We start from the raw sequence: 10,514 nt of genomic DNA, 5'->3' as shown, positions 1-10,514 counted from the left end.
GCACTCAATATCTGGGACTGGTGATTAAGAGCACATGCGAACAAACTCACAGCTGTATTTATAAGCATACCTTATACAGTATGTCTCTGTGCGATGGCTAGGTTGAAATGTTAATCTTTTTTGGAAATATTTTATATGTATGATGATTAGACTACTACTTCTGTTAAACATCTTTGCAAATGCCTTTTAAATATTTTTCTTGCCCAGTGCATGAATTCTTATAAATTGGGAGTTGTCAGCAGGCTATCTGGGAACACAATGGAAAGGCACAGGCATGAAGCACGCAAGGTCTGCTTTGAATGAACTAAAGCACTGTCCATGTTTGATCAATCCATCTTGTTTTATTCTTTTAAACCAGTTATTGAAGTGCTGAGCCTTTACTTTCCTACAGAAGTAATAGATTTATATTATTAACTACACGGTTAGCAGCTAACTTCAGGGCTTTAATTTCTAAGTTCAAATCAAGATATTGATTCAAAGTGAATATATAAATATTTCTGAAGAGAATCTCTCAGTGAAAGGAGGATATGTTGGATATTTTTTTTCTTAACATTTTTAAGAGGCAGTAGTATATTGAGGTTTTTTTGCTTTAAGCTAGTTTTTTCCGGTTCTGAAGACTTGCTCTGTATTTTAAAAACTACATTGTTGTCCCACCAACTACTCTTTTATTCTGGGTTTGGTGTGGTGGGTTTTTTTTGTTTGGGGTTTCTTGTTTTGGGGGTTTTTTGTTGTTGTTTTAGGTTTGTTTTTCTGGGGTTTGTTTGTGGTTTGGTTTTTGTTGGGGGTTGGTTTTTTTTTTTGAGACCTCTCTGGAACGTATAGCACATCTTCTTTTTAATGTGGTTTGATACACAAATAAATGCAGGAAACCTTTTGTGCTTCTATTTGTTTCTAAATATGCATTGTGGTTATATTTGTGTATAATGCAAATTTGTGTAATAATGCTTAAACTTATAGTACATGTTTTATATGTGAAGAAAAAGCTGGTATGTCCTTGGCTCATGTAACAGATATAGTAGGCAAAATAGGGATCAGCGGCTGAGAGACTTATCTGCTGTGTTTTTACACAACCTCTTCTGCTGAGGTTTTAAGGCTTGGTGCTCTGGATTTTAATTAATTTTATTTAAAATTAAAAAATAACTTGTAATTATTTTCTTTAATTTTTCATGGCTGTGGAATTTTGAATCAGTTCAAGCTGTATGATTCATGCTTGGCAAAAGGGAAGAGGCTTGGCCCACCAGAGCATGAAAGTCTGCTTTTCCTTTCCCAAAGCCAAGATCTACTTGGGGTATTATATTGCTTGCTACAGGGTAGACTTTAATCATAGTTCAAACCAATTTGGGGACAATGGCATAAGAAGCCCTGTGCTAACTAGTCCATCATACAATTTTGACCAAATCTGAACTTGTTCCAGTCTTGCCATGGATGCTGAAGTAGCAGCTTTGCCCTTTCTGAATGTGTACAAGTCATAGAGGCCGAAAGCCCTTGGCCACAATAAGAATCTCTTAAGAGTCAGCAGATTGTTTGCCAAGTATTTGCCATTGTCTAGCTATCATATAAGAAGTATATTTTGTGATTCTTAGGACAGGACCTTCAGACGAGGTTATCATTCTTGCTGTGATAGGAAGAATCCCCAAAAGTGATGGCCTGTAAAGGCCTTCACTTACCCTATTTTTCTGCATAGCTCCTAGGTGCATGCTGCAGTGACCAGGAATCCCAATCCTCTGACCGCATCTGGCAGCACTTGGAATTCCTTTTTGCACATGAATTCCAGCCACCATTTAAAATCAAAGTTTTCAGGCTAATGGAGCCACAGGTTGTTGGGTGTTTGGTTTTTTTTTTTTCCTGCTGCTTCCACCCTGACAGATCAGTTCACTCTTAAAGAACAAGGTGTATTCTTCTTCCCGCCCCCCATGTTGTTGTTGTTGTTGTTGTTGTGTGCTTTTGTGTTCTGTTGTTTTGTTCTTACATAAAGATTATGTGAAAGGTCTTGGAGATGTGCATGTTCCCTCACTTCCATATTGTGACATTATTTGTTCTTAAAAGTCAAAGTAAAGTCAGCTAGCTTTCTACATGTTCACATGGGCCTTAAGAGTCATCTGATGTCTGGGAATTTTTCTGAAAATGAGGACCTAACTCTTCAGTAATATCTTCCTCTCTCACAGAAAAAGATGAACAGATAAAGTCTTTCCTTCCACAGTGTTTCTAAATGGTGATATATATATAAAATTTTTTATTGCTTAAAAATGGTAAACTGAACGCTAGCTTTCTACATGTTCACATGGGCCTTAAGAGTCATCTGATGTCTGGGAATTTTTCTGAAAATGAGGACCTAACTCTTCAGTAATATCTTCCTCTCTCACAGAAAAAGATGAACAGATAAAGTCTTTCCTTCCACAGTGTTTCTAAATGGTGATATATATATAAAATTTTTTATTGCTTAAAAATGGTAAACTGAACTTGTACTTCCTACATTTATTCAATCCAGTAGGCCACAGGCCAGCCATACCTTCTTTGTAATACTGAAGTAAGTAGGCACTGTAAGTATTCAGCGGCTCAAGTAGTCAAAATGCATCTTTAGGAGTGTAACTTTAATTTACAAAAAATGGATACTGTGTGTATTAGAGCAGAAAAATGTGCGGGGTTGATGTATCATGAGGCTAACAATTTGAATTTATGTTTGAACAATGACGTGTAAGGTCTGTATCTTGGTTTTGTACTCAGAATTGCATATTGTGCATAATTAGAACATGTGCTTTGACATGTTATGTGTGTACACCTGTATGCAATTAATATAAAATTTTAAAATGCCATACAGTGAATTTAACCCAAGTAACTGCAAAATTTGAGAAAGTTGGTAAGAGTGAAAATACTCCATAAACTTTTCAACTTCTGCGTTCTCAATTTTAAGCTTATGCATCTTTTTTGCAGGCAAATAATTTTCACTAAGTATGTGTTCATAATAAATCTGTTCCAAGTATGCTAAACCATGAACATGAATAATGTATATTTTGATGTTTCATAGCATTAAAACAATGTAGTCTGGTGTTTTGAGTGATATTTATGAACAGGTTTTTGGCTTATTTGGTATGTCAATGCCATAAGACAACAGTATATCTAAAAGCCATGCTAAAACTTCTGGTGGGACACAATATTTTTGGATACAGAACTATAACTGTATAGTTACTGTGTTTTGGTAAGAAAACATCTATATCTAATGCTATATTGATATTAGGAGTGCTTAGTGGAAAGTGGACTCAATTATATTGAAGCTATTTTAGGGATGTTGGTAATCCTTCAGAGTAGCAGATTATGTAATAAGTTAGGCATTTGATAAGCCTTTCATACATACCACATGGATAATTTTTCGAAGATTCATGTTTTTTTGAGAGCCTCTATGCAGGAATTTCCACCAGAATTAGAGAACATTTTAGCAAAGTTGATGTAATGTAAAACCTCGGGGGGGGGGGGGGGGAAGGGAAAAAAAATTCCTCCCTCACCTCCAAACTGTAAGAAAGATAATTTATCAAGACAACAACAATGGCATGATGCCTGTGACAGACTTCTTCTGTTGTTGTTTTTGTTAGCAGAAATAAGTGTACTACATTTCTGGCTCCATAGGGTCTGTTACATCTCTGTATATACAGTTAAATGTTTCTAGGGCAGTTGTGTAAACCAGGATGACCTACACCAAAAACCTCAGACCCACCAAAGCAGAGTGGCTGCATCCCAGCTGCCGACTGCTGCAGGTACCTGGCCGGTGCCATGTGCCTGAGCTGTGGGAATTGCTTGGAGGACTGCTGGAGAGCCAGCCCACCAGCATACCAAACAGGACTGTTCTAGCAATTTTTTTTCAGCATAGATGATTGAATGACATGCCCAGGAATGTTCTCAGAGTTATTAAATTTGCTAGTACAAATATGGCCAGTATTTCCCTCTTCTACTGAGCCACATTGATTTTTAAATGTTTTTATTAATAGAAATTTATCATAGAGTTTCTGAAATAAAACTTGTACCATTCTGTAGTTGGTATCTGCTTTTAACTATTGTCTTTCCACTAAACTTTAAGTAAATAATTATTCTTAGTTAAGCCATAGGTGCATATACATGGGGCATGCGTATGTATGTATACATGAGCTCTGTGTATATGCGTACGCATAATACATATTTTTCTTAGTTTTCAAACAATTTTATTCTTTTTTTAGTGGGATGCCATAACTGAAATGGATGAACATAATCGTCCCATTCATACTTACCAGGTATGTAATGTGATGGAACCAAACCAAAACAACTGGCTTCGAACAAACTGGATCTCCCGTGATGCTGCACAGAAAATTTATGTGGAAATGAAGTTTACCCTGAGGGACTGCAACAGTATTCCATGGGTACTGGGAACCTGCAAGGAAACTTTCAATCTCTACTACATGGAGTCAGATGAGTCTCATGGAGTAAAATTCAAGCCAAACCAGTACACTAAAATTGATACTATTGCAGCTGATGAGAGCTTTACCCAGATGGACTTGGGTGACCGCATTCTTAAACTCAACACAGAAGTTCGTGAGGTTGGGCCAATAAACAAGAAAGGATTTTATCTTGCTTTTCAGGACATTGGAGCATGCATTGCTTTGGTCTCAGTCCGTGTTTATTACAAAAAGTGCCCTTTCACAGTCCGTAATTTGGCTATGTTTCCTGATACTATTCCAAGGGTTGATTCTTCCTCTTTGGTGGAAGTACGGGGCTCCTGTGTGAAGAGCGCTGAGGAACGTGATACTCCAAAATTGTATTGTGGGGCAGATGGGGACTGGCTTGTGCCTCTTGGACGATGCATCTGCAGCGTAGGATATGAAGAAGTGGATGGCTCCTGCCATGGTAAGAAAACATTGGTTTTCCTGATACTATTCCAAGGGTTGATTCTTCCTCTTTGGTGGAAGTACGGGGCTCCTGTGTGAAGAGCGCTGAGGAACGTGATACTCCAAAATTGTATTGTGGGGCAGATGGGGACTGGCTTGTGCCTCTTGGACGATGCATCTGCAGCGTAGGATATGAAGAAGTGGATGGCTCCTGCCATGGTAAGAAAACATTGGTTGATATTTTATTTATTTATTTTTTTTTTATTAAAAAAAGTCTTAAAGATGTTATAACAGCAAATAATAGCTCATTGTATATTGGAAATATTATTTTATTTATTTATTTATTTATTTATTTATTTATTAAAAAAAGTCTTAAAGATGTTATATGCACAGCAAATAGCTCATTGTATATTGGAAATATTGCATCACATTTTCAAGGAATGCCTCTTGTCCAGAAATAAGCAAGGTTATTTGAAGTCATGATATTGTGGATTTCTAAGACAACATTTAGTTACTAAAGATGACCTTCACTTTGTCTAACTGCAGGTGCCCACAGTGTACATGTGTATAGATCAGCTAGTCACCTTGACTCCTTCTGTAGTTACTGTAGATAAGTGCATGCTTTGGAGCAGGATTCCTCTACCATTTTTAGATAGCTATCACAGGATGAAATGAGCAGTGACTGAAAAAACATCTCTTTTTTTCCTCCATATGCCTAAAAAGGGAATCTAGGCAATTAACTCAGACTCGGATCTTTCTTGTAAGCTCATAAAGACAGAGTAGACGAAGTCACCTGAAGAGATAACGTCATTATCCGTGCTTCTGTAAAACAGAGGGTTTTAAATGCCTCCATGAATAACGTGCATGTTAATGTAGTAGAAAATCAAGTTCAATTAGAGACATTTAGGCCCTATTGAGAGTTAATGCAAAAGGTTAAAATCAAGAGTGCTCAAAATGGTTTCATCATAATATATAAGTAACGCTATATATCTAGTACTTTTTTTTCCAAGAGACTAATGTACAAATGTAGTAAGACAGATTGTTTGTGAAGCAGGTGACAGTACATCAGTTAGTTGCTGCATGTTGTTTGCCACATTCTTGTATCTTAAGAATTGTCTATCTGAGGATAGCTGTGCTTGGTGATTTCTCTTCAAGAATTTTGCAGAGACCGTACTCTGTGCTGGTATGTATAGAACAACACAGCGCTGCACCTTGTCACTATGACAGCGAATTAAGGATGTTTCAAATCAAGGTTTCAACTTGGAGATGACTACAAAGGGAAATGTATTTTTCTTCCCTTATCAGCCCCTCACTTTCATAGGTAGGACTGTGAACACATGCAGGAGCAAAAAGCATGTCTCCTGCACAATCCAAGTGTTGTTGTGGTTCATTAACCCTCTGTCTGCCACTCTTTCAAGAGTGGTTGCATTTGTCAAACTTTGTGATAACCGGATTTCATGCACAAATGGAAAAATTCAGATTACGTAAACTTTTGTGCTGTTTAGAACATGAGTACATTGCTAAAACTCTTGTAAATGCTGTGGTATACTTGAGTAAAGCCCAGGACTCTAAGCTCTTGTGGATTCAAACTGAGACTACTATCCATAGAGAATGTGCACATTGAGACTTATTTTCCACCTGCCGGGGCTGCTGGATGGGTGACACTTACTTAATCATAAAAGCATTCATCTTTTCATACTGCACAGTTTCTTAGTAGTTAGTTGTTTTGTTAGCTTCAGAAAGAGTTACTAAGGGATACATGTACTTTGTATGTTCTCTTCTACTGTACGTAATAGTTTCACAATGACTTGAGAATAAGGTACTTTTTCTGTAATAACGATTGTAAAGAAAGCCTCAGTAGCCACTGAGATACCAGTCTGCTTTGGTTCAACATTTGCTTTGTAGCAAAAAGGAAGAGAAAGAGTCCGTATCCATAAATTACACAAGTGACATTGCTATTGCCCAAATATTTTGCTCAATGTTCCTCAGATTTGATGGTATTAGGCAAGCTGCACAGCAACCTTGGATAATATAGAGCTTTAAAAGCGCACTATGCATTGTAATCAGAAAATGAAATTCACTTTGTTGTCTGATCTTGCTGGCATTAATTATCAAAATATACTCATTGCAAAGGTACAATTTTGACATTACTGGAAGCAAGTATAATTTTCTGCAGAAGGTCAAAAGGTTTCTCTCGTAATGGGATAAGGATTTTATTCAAAACATTAATGCTCAATGAATTTCTGTCCATTATATGAGTGAGTCATACTCTAGAACTGTACATGAGCAATATAACCAGCAACTAAAGCCCACAAAAAAAGTCAGGAAACTTTTCTGCTGTGCATTGACTCCACTTGTTTATTCAATTAGCGGTCCAGTCTGCTGCTGAACAAGTACCTCCGAAATGAAATGGAATACCCAAAGCCATGAGTGTTTGCATATTCTTATCTATTTGCCCCAAGAGTAACAAATTACTATTTTTAGAAAATTATAATCTAATAGAGCTTCCATATGTGTTTTGAAATAATTTCCATAGGTGTCTGATGTTGTCCATTTAGTCATCTTCAGCGTATTTTAATATTACTGCTACTTTTTCTGACAGTTTTTCGAGGTCTGTTTGTCTTGCATTCCTTCGTGAATGTCATGCCTAAGGCAAGGCCAAATGTATAAGATACTTTCAGAACTAAAGAGCAACAATTTAATTTCACTAGTGTCCACTCTCCAGCTCTTGTGCTTAAACCATGAGTTACAAGGGTTGCTGTCAGGGTGGCCGCGTTTCCCTTTTGTGCCAAAGCTGCTGGTGGAGATGCATGCTCGGGCAGCTGGGAATGCGTTTTTACAATGTGACTGTTTTGGGATTATGAACTGAACTGAGATCACTACCTATGTTGATAGCGATCTTTCAGACAGCCCTAATACCCTATTTTGAGACTCTGCTTCTTGACTGAGACACGAATCAGAAACTTAGAGTTTAAAAGATTTGTCACTTGTCAATACATCCTGAACTAATTCTTTCATACCCATTAAATTGTAAAAGACCTGAACATTGCTAACTTTCTAAGGGAAAATTTGTAAAATTTACTTTTACCTTGTTTTCATAGAAGCGGGGGGGTAGGTGGGGGTAGAGGAGAAGCCACTACATCTTAGTCTGCTAAGACCTGAGATGTATTTATACAATCTTCATGTCTTCTAGGTCCCTCCCCCAAATCCCAACTCAAAGCCCTTTTGTCCCTCCTATTTCACCGCTGGAGTTACAACTCTGAATCCTGGAAGTATCTTACGCCATTCTGTCAGTGCTTCTCATAGACATACTCTGTGACATACTCAAAACTGATAACTGTTTCTTTCTTCTGCATGAAAATGACTTTCAAAATAATGAATTTGTATTTTGAAATCTGTTCTGACAAGTAATTGGGTGGTGGGCAATACTTGCTAATACTTGAATATTTTTTCCTACTTGCAAATGGTGTCAAACATTATACACCAGCAAATGGCTCAGTGGGGAATAATAAGCTCTTCATGGCAAATATGGCTTATCCGTCACAGAATTTAAGTAGTAAATTTGTGTTTTGATATTTGTGGAGATATACACTTTCTATTGAGGAATTACTAAATGGCATAAGAAATGATATTCTGCCTTTGTCATTGCTCATAGTTTCACAAAGCAGCACAAATGGGAATAAAAAAAGTCTTTGATCAGTTTTATCGCTGCTGTTAAAATCATAAGGAAGCAAGTAAAGTAGATTTTGGCAGTTGAAAATAACCTAACTGGCAACATTTCAGTTATTTCCATATATGTTGGTTTTATATGTACCTCTCTCTGTGACTCTATCAGTATGCCTTATCCATTGTATTTGCTTTTAAAAGTATCATTTCAGAGTGAAAGTGTCTGAGAAGAATTCACAACGGGATTAAAATACCCATACTTATTAAATGTATACCCCAATGCATCTAGAACAGTTCAGAGACACATTGATAGAGAATTTCTCATTCATTTGGGGACTGTCTTCCTTTGTCTGAAGTCAGTGGGGAAAAAGTCATATTGATTACAAGAGGTTCACAGTTATTTGTGTGTCACGTACATTTCTTAATGGCATAACCTGAAAAAAACCCTATCTTCTCTGAATTGATTGTGTAAATACTCTTTGATTTGATTCAAATCTTTGATTTGAATCTACTTTCAAGATCATAGTCCTCCAAATCCTGAAATAGCAGCAGCATTCACATATTCTTCTGTTTCTTTAGGCATTAATAAATTAGTACCAATAATTTGGCAATGCTAATCATAAATGGCTCTAATATGAAGTGCTTTATTTGCTAAATCATTGGTACCAGCCCTATTCACAAGTCATAGCACAGAAGGAGGAGATGCTGCTCAGGATTCTAATAAACATCAATTAAAAGTAGCAAGTTTAATGTCATATCTTCTTTGAATGTCAGTCCAAGACAAGAGTTGTGCTAAATTTGACAAATATATTAAATATACAGGCCATTTCAGAGCTTTGGATGTTTTTTTTACACAGAAAGGAACAAACATAATAAGGAACACTATATAAACTTAATTACAACAGTTCAGTTCTTTTTTAGGTATGATATAGTAATAATTGGGTGATTTGTTAACTGAAGTCTGATTCTTTAATGATTTACCAAAAATTATCTGAATTACTCAAGGTTAGCAATAAATTGCAGAGAAAAATTCAATTATATATAGCAAATAATAATTATTATAGTAATTTCAGAATTTATTTCAGAGTCTTAACCAATCAAACACAATGCGGAAGTGTATTTTAACTGTAAAAAGTTGATTCTTCTTGAGAATCAAGAATTCTTCTTGGGAATTCGTTCTTGGGAACGCCCCACCCCCAAAGGATGTTGTGTGGTATGGTTGAAGAAATTTTTAAAATGTAGAACAGGCATTGACAGACTCACCCGGTTGATTTTAATTAAAACAAATACAATTAGAAGTGGGAAGGTAAAGTTCAAATTCTTTGAACTTGAGTTGACCGAACAATGCTTCCTAGGGATACTAATGCCTGAACACAATGAGCATTTGTTTAATTGAACAAACACTTCTTTGTTATTCATTACTTGAATTTCTGGTAATGTTTTGGTGTTAGGATTTCTGCCTTGGCAGCCTATCTTCAGCCATTTCATCTGATTCAATTTGAAAATACTTTCATTTTGCAAATATGAACTAACCCCATCCCTATACACATACCTATAAGTATGTCTTTGTTACTGGGAAACCAAGAATGGTCATGCTTTAGTTACCTGTCTGCTGGCATGAGAACAGGAAAAGGAAAAAAACATGTACCTTGGAACGGCAAGTATGGATAGTTACAGAGATACAATATTGTGTAAGGTTCCTTTTGGTTTTTCTCCCAGGTATTTCATAGAATCATAGAATCATAGAATCATTTGGGTTGGAAGGGACCTCTAAAGGTCATCTAGCAACCCCCCTCTGCTGTGGGCAGGGACATCTTCAACTAGATCAGGTTGCTCAGAGCCCCGTCCAACCTGACCTTGAAGGTTTCCAGGGATGGGGCATCCACCACCTCTCTGGGCAACCTGTGCCAGTGTTTCACCACCCTCATTGAAAAAATTTCTTCCTTATAGCTAGTCTAAATCTACCCTCTTTTAGTTTAAAACTATTACCCCTTGTCC

General features: G+C 36.8%; 1 protein-coding gene across 1 annotated transcript in view; it reads left to right on the top strand.

Annotated features, from left to right (window-relative positions):
• The first annotated feature begins 4,208 nt into the window (after positions 1-4,208).
• The window catches only part of EPHA6 (EPH receptor A6), a 397,911-nt gene continuing 391,605 nt past the window's right edge, over positions 4,209-10,514 (top strand). The window contains exon 1 of the mRNA XM_019470822.1: positions 4,209-4,869. Coding sequence (XP_019326367.1) covers positions 4,224-4,869 — 646 coding nt within the window. The 5' untranslated portion in view covers positions 4,209-4,223. The remainder of the gene's footprint in view (positions 4,870-10,514) is intronic.

This window comes from Aptenodytes forsteri, unplaced genomic scaffold (genome assembly GCF_000699145.1).
Source record: "Aptenodytes forsteri isolate BGI_AS27 unplaced genomic scaffold, ASM69914v1 Scaffold287, whole genome shotgun sequence".
Taxonomy (NCBI): domain Eukaryota; kingdom Metazoa; phylum Chordata; class Aves; order Sphenisciformes; family Spheniscidae; genus Aptenodytes; species Aptenodytes forsteri.
Note: the sequence above shows the minus strand (reverse complement) of the source record. Positions and strands in the feature narration are given on the sequence as shown.